The sequence below is a fragment of the Erithacus rubecula genome (assembly GCF_903797595.1).
Source record: "Erithacus rubecula genome assembly, chromosome: 3".
NCBI classification, from domain to species: Eukaryota; Metazoa; Chordata; class Aves; order Passeriformes; family Muscicapidae; genus Erithacus; species Erithacus rubecula.
The window spans coordinates 17,507,088-17,525,959 of record NC_136689.1 but is presented as its reverse complement, the minus strand read 5'-3'; the positions used below and the strand labels follow the sequence as shown (position 1 = coordinate 17,525,959).

At 49.0% G+C, this 18,872-nt stretch overlaps 1 protein-coding gene across 1 annotated transcript; it reads left to right on the top strand.

Annotated features, from left to right (window-relative positions):
* The first annotated feature begins 1,114 nt into the window (after positions 1 to 1,114).
* On the top strand, positions 1,115 to 16,619 carry LOC306800441 (uncharacterized protein). Its single transcript, XM_079302544.1, has 22 exons — positions 1,115 to 1,292; positions 2,087 to 2,198; positions 2,304 to 2,367; positions 2,454 to 2,488; positions 2,799 to 2,859; positions 2,946 to 3,002; positions 3,106 to 3,165; positions 4,196 to 4,251; positions 4,638 to 5,600; positions 5,934 to 6,269; positions 6,351 to 6,566; positions 7,966 to 8,095; positions 10,829 to 10,942; positions 11,463 to 11,598; positions 12,015 to 12,111; positions 12,807 to 12,862; positions 12,985 to 13,035; positions 13,300 to 13,408; positions 13,501 to 13,546; positions 14,091 to 14,189; positions 14,525 to 14,605; positions 14,691 to 16,619. The coding sequence occupies exons 1-22, from the start codon at positions 1,160 to 1,162 to the stop codon at positions 15,018 to 15,020; spliced, it is 3,342 nt and encodes a 1,113-aa protein (XP_079158670.1). The 5' UTR covers positions 1,115 to 1,159; the 3' UTR covers positions 15,021 to 16,619.
* Positions 16,620 to 18,872: the final 2,253 nt, after the last annotated feature.

Sequence of the window (18,872 nt, the reverse complement as noted above, 5' to 3'; positions counted from 1 at the left end):
TAGCTGAGATATATCCACACAATATTTCATTGTTTACTTAAAGTTACCTAAGTAATCTTCACTATTTTTTAGGATTATGGCAATGTTTCAATACTTAATAAGAGGTTGACACAAGAGGCTAATACCTGGTGAAGAATTTATTAGATTTTCATGGAGATGTTTTCAGATAAAAGTTGTTGGCCTTTTGTAAATCACCACAAAAGCCTGTTTTGTCTATCTGTACCTACTTTTTGTATGCCAAAATGAGCAAAACCTTTTGCCAAAATGCAACAGCAATCCTGGTTACAAAGTCAGTTTAGGAAAACAGAAATTAGTTTAGTAGCAAGTTCACATTTCAGCTGGCCATAAACACAGGTAAAAAACATGGCAGGACACACAAATCTATAACCACGGGGAGAGGGGAGAATATCTGATGATACACAGAGATGTTTCAGAAGCAAAGTAACATTCTTTAATGGAAGAGTGGTCGATCATTGGAAGAGGCTCCCCAGGGAGGTGACGGAGTCACCATCCCTGGAAATGCCAAAAACCCGAGTAGATGGTGGCACTCTGAGGTGCGCTTGAGTGGGCATGGTGGTGTCCAGTCGAGGGCTGGACTTGATGATCTTGAACATCTTTTCGAGCCTCTATGATTCCATATAACGAAGGGATAATCCTGTTCCTGAGGATTTGATATTGCCTGCAACACATTTTTGGCTGAAAACTTCACACCAACACACGCACGTTATACATCTATTGAGATACAAGCGCTTTTGCGATTTCATGAGATACGAGCACTTCAAAGATTCATTAAGGGCTAATTACACCCCAAAACACGCCCTTGCGGCGCATCTGCCACCAAAGCAGCATCACCTCCCACTCCAAATTCCCAGCAGCGAGGGCGACGCGGTGGACACGCGTGGCGAGCGGGGTGGGGCAGGGGAGCGGGGGCGGGCCGCGCGGGGCTCCGCGGCCGCGCACCGGCACCGGCACCGGCACTGACAACGGCACTGACACAGACACCGACACCGGCCCCGGCACCGGCACCGACCCAGACGCCGGTCCCGGTCCCGGCCCCGCGCCTCCTCCCGTCCCCGCCCCGCGGCGCGGCCCCGCCTCGCGCCCGCGATCAGCTGCGCGCGCGTCACGTGGGCGCGTGTCGAAGGTCACGGCGCCCACAATGGAGCTGTCGCCGTACGTGCAGGGCGGGTGGCGGCTCCTGGGCGACCCCAGCCGCTTCCCCAGCCGCCCGTTCGCCGCCCTCCTCCGCGCCGCCTTCCGCAGCCTCCTGGATCACCCGCAGGCCGGGCTGGGTAAGGCGTGGCGCGTGGGGGGGCGCGCAGGCGGGCGCGGGGCTCCGGCCGCCCACGCGGATTTCCGCGCGTGTCCGCGGAGGAGCGGCGCTGCCCACGCACGCACCCGGGGCGGCCCCTGCCCGCGGGCGGCTCAGCGGTGCCGCTGCGCGGGGTGTCAGCGCTAATGCGCGCCCGCTTCGAGAGAGCTCCGACCATTCCGACATAGCGGGGGTCGGTGGGGAAGGGTCCCCCCGCGCGTTGGTGTCCGCGGGGCGCGCCGGGCCGAGCCCGCGGTGCTCCCCCGCCGCGACCCTGCGGGCGGTTTCGCGCGTGGACACGTCCCGCGGCAACCCCGGCACGAGGGTGCGCGGCCGGGCAATTAATTTGGCGGTGTTAATGAGTCCGCCGCCGCCTCCCCGACGGAGGGAGCCGGGCGGGGGCTGCGGCGGTCCCGGTGGCCCGAGGATCGCGGACGGGGCTCGCAGAGGAAATTGAGGTTTTCCTTCTTTCTAATTTTTTTTTAATTTTTTTTTTTTTCCCCCTTTAGTGGTAAGGGGATGTAGAGGCGGCGGGCGCTCAGAGCCGCACAGCCCCGCCTGGTACGGCTCGCCCCAGCCAGTGCTCCAGCCCCTCACCTTCTCCTCCTCCTCCTCACCTTGGCTCCTTGCTCTGTCCTTTGGCTCTGAAACACCAAATGTGTTTCATTTTGAAGTTTTTGCGGGAAATATAGCGTTCAAAGGGCGAGCAGCAGCCTTTGGTACCATGTGCAGGGGTTTGGCAAATGCGTGTCATCAGTAATTCATTTATTTTAGACGATCCAGACCTGAAAGATATTGACCCTACAGTATTAAAACATTGCCATGCTGCGGCTGCAACGTGTATTCTGGAGGCAGGGAGGCAGAAAGCTGACATATCTGCTATAAGGTACTCATGCTTGGAAGCTACACCATTTCTCTAGCGATTGTTACTTACAAGTATGCTACTGAGTTAATGTTAACAGAAAACTAATAAATTCTTTTTTCCCCCTAGCACATGCCTAGAAGACTGCAAACTGGATAAAGAGAGAATAGAACAATTTTGCACCGAGTATCAGGTTTTTAAACTAATTTTAGCATATTAATTTTTCTCCTTTCATAGGAATTTATTGAAGCTAGCAATTTTTTTTTTCTCTCACTCCAGAAAAACAAGGATGCGTTGGAAATCCTATTGGGAAGGTAGGTTAATCACTCAGCAGACACTTGGTTTCACTTACAGTTAGTTTGAAACTGTCCTGGAAAACACTTCTGCAAACTTTAGGTGATTAAAGTAAGTAATATTGTTCCATTAAAAAATAAAGTGCATTTTTAACAGCTGCTAGAAAGCAGCTGTTGAAACTTTTCTTCATTTGGAATTCTACTCTTAAATAATCTTTTAGAACTTCTCAAGAAGCATTACCAGGATCAGGAAAAAGTTCTTTATTGATGGTCAGCTTGAGAAAATGACCTTTTCTTTTAGCATAGGGAACTTGTAACTTGTGTCTTTCAGCATAGGCAGATCTCCTCTCCATATAACTGATGTGTCTTGGCGCTTGGAATATCAGATAAAGGTAATTTTAACAAGGTGTTTCTTTAGTCTTTCTGTGTTTTAATGCTGAGACTGGGATTTTTTATATGTTCTTTGTTTCTTATTTAGAACAATCAACTTCATAAAACTTATCAGCCTTCCTATTTGGTGACCTTAAACGTAGAGGTACTGTACTCCCAGCACCCTTAATGGAAAAAATGGAATTTTATGATATTTTTTTTATTAAATAGACATTGCTGTTTCTTTGCTTTTTTTTTTTTTCCTTCAGAACAGTGGTTCGGGATCACACCCAGATGTTAGTTTTAGTTGTACAATGGAGCAATTACAGGTACTTGTTTCCTTCAACATTCTATGCTTAGCCTCAGTTGTGGATGTACACATTTTTAACAACTTGCCAATAAAAATGAAATCATATATACTATTGCTTAAAAAGAAATCCAATACTGGGAGGGTAAGACAATTTTCCATAAAAGTTATCCAAATGTGTTTTTACTATATTTTCAAATAAAGTTAGAAAGTAACTGAATTTAGTTGTGTGGGGTGTATTTTACATATGTGAATAAATATTTTGTCTGTTTTCTAACTATAATCCATATGTATACGTGGGAGGAAACTCTGATTTCCCGTGCTTTAGAGAAATGATTCAAGAAGCTGGTTCATTGATTTAAATGTGTCATGATTAAAAATAGAGAAGGAACTGAAGGTTCTTCAGTGGTGTTAATGACATGTAAGAAATGTCCTGAAACAAACATTGATCTTTGTTTAGCGATTTAAATGTGTAACTGAACAATAGAGGTATTGTAATGCTTGGAAGTGACCAAACTGTGGAGGATCGGGAAGAGGGCTTGGTGAGAGAGGAAAAGCAAGATATTAAAACTTAAGGTTTACATCTCCTCTTTTAAAAGGTGTCTCTAAAGTTATCCTTTTGTCAATAATGAGTGTTTCTAGTTGGTTTGCTGGCATAGTGAAATATGATGTGCTTTGGCTAGAGAATGGTCCTGGTACAAAATTGCACTCAAAATATTTTCAGTGGTTTAGAAATCCGTGTAGTACTTCAGAGCCTGAAGCAAATGTCAGTATTAGCCATTGTGGCAATACCAATAAAATTTACATGTTAACAATAATGATCTATTTTAGGAGAAAGTACATTTTAAAAAGTGTTTTCCTTCAGTTCCCACTTTTCTGACTACATAGTAAAATACAGAGCTATTTAATTATTTGCTTACATTGTTCATCTATTGCCACACTTCTTTGTGCTACAAGGTGCTGGTTTCATTGCATCTCTATATATATAAAAAAAATTCTGTTCTTCTGGCTGACCCTTTAAAAATATTCTAAGACACTATTTCATCTCTTAGGACTTAGTGGGAAAGCTAAAAGATGCTGCAAAAAGTCTAGAACGAGCGACTCAGATGTGATTGAAGGAAGGTGTCAGCCTGCTGAAGCACTCTTCTTCCTAAGTGTCTCCTAAATGACAAATGTCTTTCATCTCTTGGTGCAAACTGGGGTTTTTTTAAGTCCTTGGATGTGAATTAAGTGAAACAACTTTTTTTACATCAGCATTGGGTATTCCTTGCTCATTTAATTTTTTTTATTAACTCCTGTTAAATATTTGCTGAACTGTTGTGTCATCAAAGTATTCCTTCCGTCTTATTTTGTATATTTTTACAACTGCCGCTGATTATTTTTCTCTGTGATCTAATAAAAGTTTATTCACGCCTCTTGTGAAATTTCTATGGATGAATTAGCTGTACATAAAAGTAAGATGCTAAACGTTAGGTCAGCTCAATGAGGCAAAAGCGCCGTCTTCCCGTGCCGCGGCTACGGCGCGTTTGCTGAATCGCCCGCCGCGCTTTGCCGTTTCCAGCCGATCTTACATCTCTCCTACGAGGAAAAAAAGTTGGACCCCGGCGCGGGGCACAAGAACGGACTCGGTTTAATCCCGTGGAGCCGGGGCGCCTCACGGAAAGGCGGCAGACTCCGCGGAATGGAGCGGAGCCGGGCGGCGGCTCCGGTTCGACGGCGCGGCTGCTCCCGGCATCTGCCGCTCGCCTCGGGCCGCGCCCGGCGCCGCCGCTCTCCGCGGGGCCGCTCGCTGCCGCCGCCGCCCGGTGCGGAGGGGCTCCGGGCCGCTCCGTCCGCACCTGCCGGCCCGCGGAGGATGCGCGGCGGCGGTCGGTGCCTCGCGGAGCAGGGCTTTTTTCTCTCCGCTCCTGCGCGCCCGAGTGGCGAGCACCGCGAGGGTTTCCCCGGTTTCCTCCCTGCCTCGCCGGCGGCTGCCCGTTCCGCCCGCGGGGTGCGGGGGACACCGCGGGTCCCCGCGACAGCCGTCCCCGCCGCCGCTCGGGGCGGAAAAGCGTCCGCGGGCCCTGGAGGGGACGCGCCGTCTCGACGGCGGCGGCTCCGCGCGGGCGCGGCGGGGCGAGGGGCGCGCGGAAGCGCGCACGCGGTGGCGGAGGCGCGAGGCCGCGGTGCGGGTCCCCGCGGAGTCCCTCCGCCGCGGGACGGGGGCGGGAGCGCGCAACAAGTGCGCGGAGGGAGGCGCGGGCTGCGGGGCCGGGGTGACGGGCGGCGTGTGGGGCCGGCGGGCTGCGGGGCTGCGGCGCGGGGAGGATGGAGAGGGCAGCGCCGGGCAGGGCGGGGGGCGCAGCGGCTGAAGGAGAGCGGCGGCGAGGGCGGAGGGAGCGCGGGGAAGAAGGGCGGGAGGCGCCGGGGCCGCGGCGGGCGGGAGGCGCGGAGCGGGGCCGGGGGTCGGGGCGGGCGGTGAGGAAAAGGAGGAAAAGGAGGCATCGGCGGCGCGCGGGCGAGCGCGTGCAGGGCCGGGGGGAGGGGAGGGAGGGAGGAAAGGCGGAGGGAGGGGAAGGGAGGGGGGGTGGCGGGGCGGGGGAGGGGAGGGAGGGAGCGAGGGGGGAGGCGGAGGGGGAGGAGGCGGCCGGGTTGCGGGATTGGGTCACGGGGAGGCTGCCGGGCCCCGGCGGCAGCGCCGCTAATTCCCAGGCCGCCCTTAAGGAATGAGGCGCCCCACGTGACGCTGGCGGGGCGGGCGAACTCCGAGCCATTTTGGGGACGGTGTCAGTTTCCACTGTGTGCCTTCAGCGTTGCATTCTTCCCTCCTCCGCCCTCCTCCCGCCCGCCCGCCCGCCCGCCCTCCTTCCCTCCCCGGGTCCCCGCCACCAACTATGAAATTAACACAACAATAATACTCGTAATAATAACAATAATAATAAAGGAAGGAACGCGAGAGAGGCCGCGAGGCGGAGCGGGGGGCAGAGGGAGGACAATGGGCTGGTGGAGAGAGGACCCCATCCGGATCGGGAGACTGTGCGCTCGCAGCGCCCTGAGCCGGCCCCGGGCGGCCAACTCGGAGGGAGCGAGAGAGCGAGGGAGCGAGCGAGAAGGGCCCGCGAGGAGCGGCGGAGACCCGGGCGTTCTGTAACTAAATGAGCGGAGCGCAGCGGCGGCGGCGGCAATAAGCTTATTGCAATTGAACAGCGTCCTGCAGTTCATTTCAAGATGGCCGCTTGGCTCACATTCATTTTCTGCTGAACGACTTTTAACTTTCATTGTCTTTTTGGCCGCTCCGATCATCACCCACCGGCTCCGTTTTCCGGGTACGTATGAAGCGAGGTGTCGCCTTACCGAGGGCGGGGGGCGAAGGGGGGCTCGGCGGCGGTGTTTCGGCCGGTTTGGGGGCTGCAAAGGGGCGCCTAGGTGTCCCCCGAGCTCTCCGTATGGGAAAAGCGCTGACAGGCTGCTCTAGCCACACACACACACACAGACACGCAGCAGCAGCAGCCTGTGCACTCGCTCGCGTTACGCACCCACATTTGCAAATTTTAGTTCCTTTCTTTCTCCAGACGCCCCCTAAAACCTTTCTGTGCACATGGCCCCCGAGGAGAATATTTATATTTCCCGACCCTGCTGCCAGCCCGGCCCGAGCGCCCTTTGTTTAAAGGCAGATTTTGATTAAACAGGGACGTTCGTGAAATCTGGAGCTGCCTGGGTCAAGTGATTTCAGTCCTCCCCGAAAGAAATGTGTCTGGGGGGGGGTTAAAATGTCGATAACGCGCCCCATTTTATAGAGACGGAGCCAGCGGGGGGGTAGCGATCCTCCTGGGGGGGTTGTTAGGCGCCGGGGCACCCAGCAGAAAATGTTATTAACTTAAGTTGGACAAGTACTTCTGTGAAATTGGATGGGTTGTAAGATGGCGGTTCCCAGTTGTTTCCAATGTCTCCTCTTACATTTCTGCTCTAAATGCTGAACTTTCGGGGGTTTGTGCCTACTGGTAGAGGCAGAGGGTGGTCAAACAGCCGAGAAATAACTTTTTTGGGGGTCAGGATAGCCTTTTAAATGCGGTCTTGGGGAGCTGGGGCGGGCGGTTTGCTGGAGCCTTTGGAGCAAAGGGTGATGTGTCTGCGGGACACGGAGGGGGGGTGGTGTGTGTGAATTTCTTTTCTCTGGTCGGTATTTTTCACCCCCCTAAGCCCGGGAAGGGTAAATTTACATGAAATCCTTTGTCAGATCTTAAAGGTGTCACGAGTGGGCTCCTCGTGCTGTTTATGGGCAGCACTTGAAAGTTACTGGTGTTATGTTTTTATAATTGAATGGCCTTGGCAATATATAAAGCGGGATGTTTCTGTGTGTTTGCTGTAAACATTTGCAAATAATCAGGTGAAAATACGCAGGAAAAAAATCGCATTTCCATAAAAGTGAGGCACTAACTTTTCAGCCTCTAAAAACTTTGATTCACTTCTCCACTCTTCAGAAAAGTCGAAGAAAACCTGGGCATGTGGTGCCCATTTGCAAGCTTGGCGCTACAAGATTTTTTTTTGCGTAGTCTGATGGTGGTGAGAGCAGCTTCTGTTATGGGACTGTCTCTAAGACCAGGGGCGTTCAGTGAAGTCCAGTAAAACTACTTTGACTGATTCTGTGCAGCCCGTCCTGGAAACTGAGACTTGTGTTGCACTTTGCCAGAGACACGAAGCCTTGACCTATCTGATCGCTTAGATATTACAAAATTAACATTTTTGTGTATTTTTAAAAGTACATAGGTTGTGTCTTACGCCTAGTCCCAGGGAGGCGATTTAAGAGACTGGAGTCCTTTTGCACTCTATTGCCAATATTCAGGTCCTTTCTCGCTACAGTGAGTTGTGCAGAGATACTCGAGGTTCGTGTGCCTCTTCTGAAAGAGCTACTGTCCTCGTCCTTTAAAACATATGCGGCCATTCTTAAGCGAAGAGTAATAACAGGCTCGATAGTATAAGTGGCTCTGGCTGATAATGGGTGAAAGATGTAGAATGAAGGCTTGCTTTATTTCCTGATGAGAGTTTTCCGAGAGGAGATGGGTACAAAGTACACAAACCTACACGAGCGATGCTTCTATTCTTTATGTATGTATTTTCTGTTAGAGACCTGTCGAGCAAGGTTTGATAGCTTATTGCCTTTATAGATTTTTAATAATGCAGCTGATTCTTAGCAGGAGAATGCACTTCTGTTTTTCTTCATTTTGACATAACTTGTTTAAGGCCTCTGTATAATCGGTTGGCTGGCAGTGTTTACTTCTAGCAGGTATTGTCCACATATATTTTACGTTTAGGTGTTTCATGTGTCAGTGTGTAAATATATATTGTCCTGGCTAAGAGGCTGTTTGTATTTCTGTGAAGTGTTGGTATTCAACGTGCGATCAGCAGGAGCAGGAAAAAAAAAAAACATCTGAAAGGGTTTCCTCGCACGAAGATATTAAACTCAGGATGCTGTAGGAAAATGTGCTGTGTTCATGTTACATCCCCCGCAGGCACAGACACGCGTGTGCCTGTGCGGGTGGCTTTGGAGAGAAATTAGGCGCCTAGTTCAGCCTCGCTGGGGAAAATCACTGGTTTCTAGATAGCTCATAGCACGTTTGAAATGTGCTAACTTTGGGGCAATAAATAATCCGCATTTAGGGGTTGCTTCGACAAAACAGGTTTCACGGTTGAATTTAATCCCCCTCCATTTAGGAAGGGGCATGCCTGCGTGAAATAAACGCGTTAATGTCTTGAAAGGTTTGTCCCAGTCTGTCAGGGCTGGGAAGGAATTCTCGGTCAGCCGACTTGTGTGACCTCGGTCACTGCTGGGGTTTTTTTTAGGTTTAGATACTTATGAATTATAAGGTACTGACTTGAACAAATAAACACAGAACCGTGAAAGCAGGCTGTCCATGTGTAAGTACCTAAAGGGACTCCAGAGCCGCCGGCTTCAGGGCGCTGGGCTCTTCAGAGAGGCGTGCAGAAACTCCGTCTCTGCCTTTTCTGGGAAAAGCAAAACCTCGGTATCAGTTTAAAAGGAAGAAGCAGAGGGTCAGGGACCCTGGAAGCGAACATTTAAACCTCAGTACAATGCAGCGGGTGTCTTGCTTTCCCGCACGATGCTGGGAACAGATTTGGGGACCTCGTCTGACTTGGTGCTGTTCTGGAACTTTGCTTTTCTTTTTGCTGGCCGGCTATGGTTGATGTTGGGGTGCTTATCTGCTGTTCACGTCGAGGGCTCTCCTGCAGCAACAAGAGAATTTTCCTGGTCGGGGTCGCTCGTTGGCGCTGTGCACACTTCTGACAAATATTGTACCCCTGTCCTGGTCAGTTTGCCTGACGTTGAAAGCTTTTAGAAAGCGTGGCGTGTTGCTTTTTTTTTTTTTTTTTTTTTTTTCCTTCTTTTTTTTCGCTGCCTAACTTTGAAGTTTGCGAGTGGTTGCTCGCATCTTGAGCATACGGTGCTGTGGTGAGAGGTGGCTCGCAAGCTCTGCCTCGGGAGGAGAGGGGGACCAAGGACAGGAGCTGGTGTGCTGGGAGCACTGACCTGGGGAAATTAATAGCTTGGACTGGAGCACCGTTGTTACATTACATTTTTCAGGATCTGGTTGGCAGAAAATAATTTACTCTACAATTGATGTGGCTGACAGGGCTTTTTCCCCATGTGTGCTTTTCCCTTTATCTGCTATTCCCTCTAATTTTAAACAGTGTGTATGGCGTCTAGCGTTGGTGGCCAGTGCATCCGATGGGTTTTATGGATTTCAGACTATGAAAATGACATTTGTTTTTCACTCTTGTCTCTGGCATTGTGTTGACAAGGTGTTGATTTAGCTTTAGGAATGATCTGGTCACATGGTCCTTCGCATGTTTACACTAATGTACCGTTTAAAAGTCGGTTTGGGCTTTTTCCCCCTTCTCGGTGTGCTTTATTGCTGAAAGGGGGTTACTTAACGATCCAAAGACTTGTTTTCTCCCGTCCGAGCACCTTACTCTGGTGATGCAAATCTCTTTACATCATTGCAAAACTTTGGCACCGCGCTTGCCTCGTCCGCGGGATGATTTTCAAACAAGCGTCAAAGGGTCGAGAAGGAAAGGAAGAGAAGACAAAAAGAGTTGGGGCGTGAGAGAAAGCTCGGAGGGAGAAAAGTGGATGAAGGCAGAGAAGGAGAGAGCGGGGATGCCGGCGCGGTGGAGCGGGAGCTGGGGGCTCGGCACCCCACCGGCGGCGCGGGGGGGCTCGGTCCCGGGAGCGCGGCGCGGTTCTTCTCGCCGGAGGGAGGGAGCGGAGGGGGAGAGGAGCTATCTCAGACCAGCTCCTCGCACCGAGTCGACGTGGAGAGAGGCCCCTGAGAGGATCCGAAATGGCCGAGGCTCGGGGAGCCTCTGGCACTCGCCTCCGCCAGGCTGAGACCCCGAAGCCCGGGGCCGCCCCGCCGCCAGGCCGCCCCACACCGCGCCCGGGCACCTCCGGGCTGTGGCACCGACCCCGCCCGGCCGCTCCCGCCCCCCCCTCCGCTCCCTTCGCGGCCGGGCTCCCAGACCCCCGCGGGCTCCCGGCTCCTCCACCCCCCCGCCAGCCCCCGGGCCCCGCGTCCCACCCCTGGCCCGGCCCGGCCCGGCCCGCCCCGTCCCCGGCCGCCCCCCGCCCGGCTCTCGTGTGTTCCCAGCGGTGGCAGGATGCCAAGTGTAAGTGTAAGTTGCTATAGCAACCCCCTCGGAGAGCGGAGCAGATCCGGATCGGCACCGAGCCGCAGCGGCAGCCGCCCGGACCCCCCCCGGCGGGCCGGCCCCGCCGTCCCGGTGCCCGGCCCCGCTCCGAGGTGCGTGTGTCTCCCCCCCCTCCGTCCTCCCCCCGCCCGCCCCTCCCCGCTCCCCGCGCTCCGGAAATGCCAGGGCAGCCGCACCGGGAGGCGCTGGTTCCCCTTTGTGCTGCTCGCCGGCAGCCCGGTGCCCGCCGTGTCGCCCCCCGGATCTCCCCGCAGCATCGCCGCCGAGCCGCCCGGCGCAGGCCGGGGCCGCCGCGCCGCGGGAACGGCCCGTGCCCGCCGTGGAACGGCGCGGTGGGTGCCGCGGAACGGCCGCCGCCTCCGTCGGGTCTGCGCCCCAGGCCGGCCCGGGGCGGTGCGGTGCGGGGACGCCCCGCCGCCTCGGGACCGGCCCTCGCCCGCCGCCCGGCCCCGCGCCGCCGCCGCCGCCTTCGTCTTCCGCGCTCGGTCTTCCTCTGCGCCGGAGGATGCGATGCGATGCACGGGGAAGGGGGGATGCGCCGGACCGCGGCACCTGGGACGCCGCCGCGCTCGTTTCCCCGCTGACCGGTCCTCTGTGTGTGTGTTCTTTCAGAGCCGCTTCCTCGCCACGCCAAAATGCAACCGAACAACCAGAATCAAAATAACCGAGCTAAACCCCCATCTCATGTGCGTGCTCTGCGGCGGGTACTTCATTGATGCAACAACCATCATAGAGTGCCTCCACTCCTGTATAGTACGATCGGGCGCTCACGCGTTGTTCCCCCCCGCCGCTTCCCTCCTTTCCCGGCATCCCGGGAACACGAGGAAAAAAAAAAATCCTCCCAAGCGCCAAATCCCCCGAGGGCCTCGGGACCGACGCCTCCTTCTCCTCATCCGACGGGAGGGGAAGTAGGTGTTCCAGCCGCGGTGCAGATTTTCTGAGGATGGCCCTGCGGTCTTTGTTAAAAGTAATAATAAATGTACTATAGCGTCTCCTTTTCATGGTAATTGCAGCTTATTTGGGTAGTTGTTTAGCTTAAGAAGCTGTAGCTGACAATGGACGATTTGCTCTAGCTTGCATAGTTTAGAGAATCGCACCTTTATCTATGCATATCTGAGCGGCACCTAGGAGCATCACTAAAAGCCTGTGGTGTTTGACTTACAGTCTGTAAGACCTGTATCGTGCGTTACTTGGAGACCAGCAAGTATTGTCCTATCTGTGATGTCCAAGTTCACAAAACTCGACCGCTTTTGAATATAAGGTAGGAGAAAGTTGCTAAGTGCACACTGCATCTCTCGTTTTGCTTTATATGGGGAGGCCAGCAGTAGTCGGTGTCAATGTTATCTCTTCGTCTGCAATTTAAATCTGAAAGGGCTTGTCAATTTACAAGCTACCTCGTGTGTATGTGCTCTCTTTGGAGTTTCTTCACAGATTGAAACTGAAGATGCCTCTAGATGTTTTTCTAGATTTTAGCGTACACCCGTCATTGATGCCTCTTCCCTCTCTCCCATTCTCCTTACCCCGGCAGTTCTTGCCTCTATTTTCTGTATCTCCAAGACATGTATCACTCCATCCATAGTTCCTAGTATTGAAAACTGCTGCTGCAACTTTCCAAACTAAGAGACAAAAGCCTTTAAAATATCATTTGTCTTTCAGAAGCGTTTTAATTGTCAGCACTGCATTTTGCTCTCTGTACTTACATAGTAGGGACATAGTTTTTAAGGCCTTCCTTCAGTCTGAGAGAATTTTTTTTCAGTTGTGGTGACATGGATGAGTTTGGGTTCAGAGAGGTATTTAGAGCAGGGTTAGTTTGATTGCAAGGTCCTGCAAGTCAACTTTTTATGACTGGCCTCCCACTTTGTAGAAGATGCCTCATTGTTGTGAAAGTTTATAAGTGAGGAGTAAAATATTGCTTCATCCGCTTAATTTTATGTTGTGGGGTTGTTCTCTTTTCAGGTCAGATAAAACTCTCCAAGATATTGTATACAAGCTAGTACCAGGCCTTTTCAAAAGTAAGTAGCTAAATCAGGTATTTTATTAAGAGCAGAAAAACAAAACCAGAGTCGCTTTCCTATATCAATACCGTGAGTTACAGAGTAACTACTAAAAGAAAAATATATGCTTTTCCATCTAGATGAAATGAAAAGAAGAAGGGATTTTTATGCTGCTCATCCGTCGGCTGATGGTAAAAGCTTTTCCTTCGCAACTTTATTATGTGTAGCATTGAGCTAGATGTTTTTACTGTTTCCTTTTTAACTTACAAGTGATGTATTACCATCACAGAATTTTAAGAAGTAAAGTCAGCATAATAAAAGTTTATTGTTTTAACAGTCAGGTAGCTTTCATTCATTATCTTACTGTGAAGATTTTTTTTTTCTTGTTACTGAGAATTGCAATTCTTCCTGATTTGAATTTCAAAATGTAAATTATTGTGGAAATTTCTGCGCAGCTGCCAATGGCTCTAATGAAGACAGGGGAGAAGTGGCTGATGAAGACAAAAGAATTATAACAGACGACGAGATAATAAGCTTATCCATTGAATTCTTTGACCAGAATAGGCAAGTTCCAGAATGGCAAAATTTTTTGTGTTTACCTGTTTGATAGCACCTGTATTTATTATTTGTTGTAATTGTGTAATTTCTTCTCACAGACTGGAGCGAAAAGGAAATAAAGAGAAAGAAAAATCAAAGGAAGAGGTAAATAATTTTCTTTACTCCAGAGGAAACATAGCACACACACAACTTTGAGAAAGTCTGTAGCTGAAAAAAATAGGTAGGTGTGTGTATCTAGAACAAAGGAAGCACACCTCCTATTATGGCACTAAGTACAGAAGAGGTAAAACATTTTCATAAAGACGTATATGCAGGCAACTTTTTTAAAATTAAAAATACCCACAGTACTATTTTCAAAGCAGAATTTGATTTTTTTGTCAAATATTTAATATTTGGAAAAATATTTAATAATTTATTTTAAAATAATATGTATTGCATGTCTACCTTAAAATATATTAAATATAATACAAATATTTAAATATAAATTTAATTGCAATTTTAAATTATTTTCCCTAGAATTAGAATTTGTTGCTTATTTCTTATGTACCCTGTAAGATAGCAGGCATTGTTGTATTACAGTTCATAATTTGATACGGTGCACTTTTTTCAGCATGAAACATTAGAATACACCATTGGTGGGGGTAATTGCTCATTCTCAGTAGACTGATTTTCTTTGCTATGCCACTAGGTGAATGACAAAAGATACTTGCGCTGCCCAGCAGCAATGACAGTGATGCATCTAAGAAAGTTCCTGCGGAGTAAGATGGATATACCTAACACTTTCCAGGTACCCATGGGAAAGAGTGATTTGTTTGTTTGGGGGATTTGGGAGTTGGTTTTTGTACAACTCATTTTCTCATTACAGCCAGTCCCAGTAAGTGATAATAGTCAAGTATTTCTGGTGTGTGCCATGCATTATTAGGTTTATTTTAAAAATCCCTGTCTGTAGAATTTGGTGACACTGTAATTTTTTTAGTGCTGTAAATACCAAAGTATTAAGAAATTTCTCCTTGATGTATTTGTGCTATCTGTGGCAGTGGGGCTACTTTTACCTTAGAGCAGTCACATGCTGGGGTTAAATGCCTGGATGCTCCTTAATGCACGGGTTTGTATTCTGAACAGATTGATGTGATGTATGAAGAGGAGCCACTGAAGGACTACTACACCCTAATGGATATTGCCTACATCTATACCTGGAGGCGGGTGAGTATTTCCAGTGTGCCTCCCAGGAGGGGGCAGGTCTTGGCCTGGGCAGGGCACTTACCAGGGTCTCCCTTTTGCTTTGCAGAATGGGCCTCTGCCCTTGAAATACCGAGTTCGACCTACTTGCAAGAGGATGAAGATCAGTCACCAGAGGGAAGGCTTGAATAATAGTGGGGAGCTGGAAAGTGACTCTGGGAGCGACAAGGCGAGCAGCCCAGCAGGAGGCATCCCCTCCACCTCCTCCTGTTTGCCCAGCCCCAGCACACCAGTCCAGTCTCCTCACCCCCAGTTCCCCCACATCTCCAGCACCATGAATGGCACCAGCAGCAGCCCCAGCAGTAACCACCAGTCCTCCTTTACCAACAGAGCTCGGAAAACATCAATAAATGGCTCCTCAGCCACTTCATCTGGTTGATGTGCCAACCAGGCTACCACCCTTGCCCCTCCTTTATATAGATCTCTCCATGCCATTACAGCTTTATAGATGCTAATCCATGTGACTATCATCCAAATTGCTTTCTTTTGTAGTAACACTGAACTTGGCTATAAAGGCGGACTAGGTGACATTCGGGATGGACCTTAATGGAAACGCAAGATTGAAATGTAAATTGTTTTCAGAGGACTGGGAAGCAAACAAAAGTTACACCTTCACCTGTTCTGAATGATGTGGAGTTGTTTCTGTCCCCATCATCTGGAGCCAGGAGTCTCCAGAAGTCTATACAAATCCTGGGAAGTAGTTTGTTAATCCAGACTAACTCCTCCATTGCGTTCTCTTCGATTGTTATTGTTCTTATACTGTTTTGTGAACCTGTAGAAAGCAAGTGCTTTTTCATCTTGAAATCCAACAAAATTGAAAGAATATGCATAGAAAAATGCATATATGTAGCCATGTCACTGTGAATAACAATTTTTGCGTATTAGCCATTTTGATTCTTATGTTGCATCTTTAACTTCTCTGTTGCTGCGCAGAACCGATCAAAAGTAAACTTCAGTTTACAATCTGTATGCCTAAAAGCGGGTATTACCGTTTTATTTACTGACTTGTTTAAATGATTCGCTTTTGTAAGAATCAGATGGCATTATGCTTATTGTACAATGCCATATTGGTATATGACATAACAGGAAACAGTATTGTATGATATATTTATAAATACTATAAAGAAAATATTGTGTTTCATGCACTCATGATATGGTTGTTAAATTTCTAAACTGGTTCGACCCTTGCAGATGCCGCCTGTTTGAGCTTTGCTCGTACTGCAAGAAACACGTTCTGTGTGAGAGCTACAGTATTGGGAAAGCACATTCAAGTCTCTGATAACCTGGAGGCAATTGGCGATCTTAAAAGGATTTTACTTGCTTTGTCTTTTTTTTTTTTTTTCTTCCAAGTGGAATTTTTTTACTTTACCAAATGTTGAAGTGATACAGTGAAAAAAATAAGTCAAGGGACATGGAAGTTTTAGACCTGTTTGATAACCTTTTTATTTTTTGGTGTGGTGGGACTGTGTTTTTAAAAGCACATGGAATCATTACAGAAGCCATAAACTATTTGATATAAATTTTAAGGAACCAGCAAGTGGCTGGATGAAGGCATTTTATCTAAATTTGTTTTAATATATATGTATATGGTACAGTACTAACTTCATTAAAATTTAACTGGTACTTTAATATTTCCAATAAATCGTGGAGAATGCCTTCTCTTTAATGGCCTGCAAGTAGGTGCATTTTATTAGAGGCTTCTAAGGGTGGGGTTTTTTCAATAGGAGGAACTTTTCCACCATAAAATATGAACAGCCCAGAACACTTTCAGTTTGTGCTTTGCTTGGTCGAACTTTGTGTGTGTTCATCACCCATCAGTTATACATTTGTGAGGGTGTTTATTCTATATGGATATTGTTTCATGTTTGTATGGAAAAATTGTAGTTAAACATTTCATTGTCTCCAGTCTGCAAAAGAAGCACAATTCTTATTGCTTTGTCTTGCTTATAGTCATTAAATCATTACTTTTGCATATAAATTGCTGTTACTTGTCCTGCTTGTTTTTATAGACCAGGTGATTGCAAATCCTCCACAAGGTTATTGCTTATTGATGTATATGTCTTGTTAAACAAGAGTTGATATTTTTTCCTGTAGTAAACATGTACAGTTCAATTTCAACAGTAAAAACTTCAGTTTTATATACACGAATAACTTTCATTTATAGCTGATCAAAGAAATAAATAAAAGGGATAATTCATTGAAAAGTAGCAAATTACCTCTGTTGATAATGTGGTGTTAAAGGACAAACATCTAGTTCTCATGGGAAGTATTTCTGGGTATACCAAAGCTTTTAGTGAACAGTACAGTCTAGTATACTAAAATAACAAAGGGGGGAACAAACACCTAGAAATCGTAGTGATTTGTTTTGATTTGGCCTGTCTTGCTGTTCTTTATTTGACCCCGATTTATTCTTGAAAATAAGAAAATGGTGCATCCTCACATCCCAGACAGCTACAGGTTTTACCTCCTATCTGTTCGAACTTAGCCCCTGTTAAACTGCACTGTCCGGGAAGGGAATAACTTGATTTTTGTGATGGCGAGTGCCCTGTTCTGCCTGTGCTGCTCTGGAATACTTTTTAAAGCCTCAGTGGAACTAAATACGTTTTAATATAAAGATACCTCTCAATGCGACCGAATGTCTATCTTGGCACGATTCCCTTAGCTACGTGAATGAATCACACTGTACTGGCTGAATTATTTCACCCAAAACCAGCACTGAACCTGCAGCAGAGGCTTGTAAGTTAGCACACTGATCAAAATGGGCTTAATTTTATTCGAAATAGCAGCTAATCACTACTTCTAGCATCAATACGGAGCTATTCTCGGTCTTTGTTGAGTGCCCGTGAAGCACTCGGCAGTAAAACAGGAGCTGAATATTTCCCTTCGAGATTTGCTAAGCTCTTGTAGTATTTTCGACATCCAATTTGACATCTCCTGTCTGATCAAGAGCAAACGCTCTGGTAGCTCTCTTGCAGAGCTGCAGAAGCCGCCGAGGATGTTTGTGCTGCCATGTGAAACTTTTGTTTTGCTGCTGGCCCTGCGCAGATGGCACTGCGATGCGTATATACTGCTAAGCACAACTGGGAGGACGATCAAAGATAGCATCTTGGTGTTCTGCTTGTGAAGCTGCTATGTCAGCCTTCCCGGTTTCACAATATTTTCCTTTGCATTTACATAGTGACAGGTTTTCCTTTCACATGTACCTAGATTCTCCCTGATAGTAAAGAAATCTAGGTACATGTAAGTGGAATCTTTTCATTATCCGACGTTGCGTTTATATAGATGGAGGGATAAAGGCGAAGTCTGCTACGTTTCCCTGAGCTTGTTCAACAAGCAATCTGGTCAAGGATAGAGGCAGGAGTGGTCTGTGTCAGCTGGAAAAGGATGTTTTTCTGCCTTCGTCCGACCAAATTTTCCGCCCTGGTTCAGCTGCCTGCAGCTCCAAGCGGCGCTTTTGTGTCCGGCACGAATGGGGATCCAGCCCCGGGGAAAGCAACAGAGAGGGAGCATGGAAATCTCCATACGCTTCTGGCAAAGACGGACAGAAACACGGAGATGGAATGCAGAAATATGCCGGGAGAGAACGAGGAGCATGACGAGCTTGCTGAGCCCAGGTGGTTGTCCCCTCAGCACTGACCATTTCTCTCAACAACGTGTGTCCATGAATTCTAGAAAACCGAGGCTGGCAGTCGGCTACCACCGGCCAATTTCCGACACCGGCAGTGTCCCTTGGGCAGGAGAGGGAAGCGGAGGGCGACGGCGCCGGGGACCCGGGCAGCACCGGGGGAGCTCCAGGAAATGCCGTGAGAAAACGACGGTCCACGAGTTTCGAATGATGGGGGGCAAAGACACCCGACGGCGGAGACAGCGACAGCGGCGGGCGCCCTTCCCGACGAGGCGATGCCTTCGGTCCTCCGGCCGCAGCCGCCGGGTCACCGCTGTCACCTCCGCCGCCGCACCGCTTGCTCCAGGAGTCGCTCGTTTCGCTGGGGATTTTCAAAGCGCGGCCGAAGCAAGTCTTCCCACGGCCGGTGCCGGGGCGAACTCCCCTTCCTTACGCCACCGCCAACCCTGCGCCTCTTCTCTTCTTCGCCGCGGCCCCGAACCGCCGGTTCCTTAGCCCCGGAGGCAGAGTGCTCCTACCTTCCAAACATCACTTCTGGACTGTTCATCTCTCACCACGCAGGAACTCCTGCAGTTCCGATCTTTGCCACCAAACTGGCTGACGAGG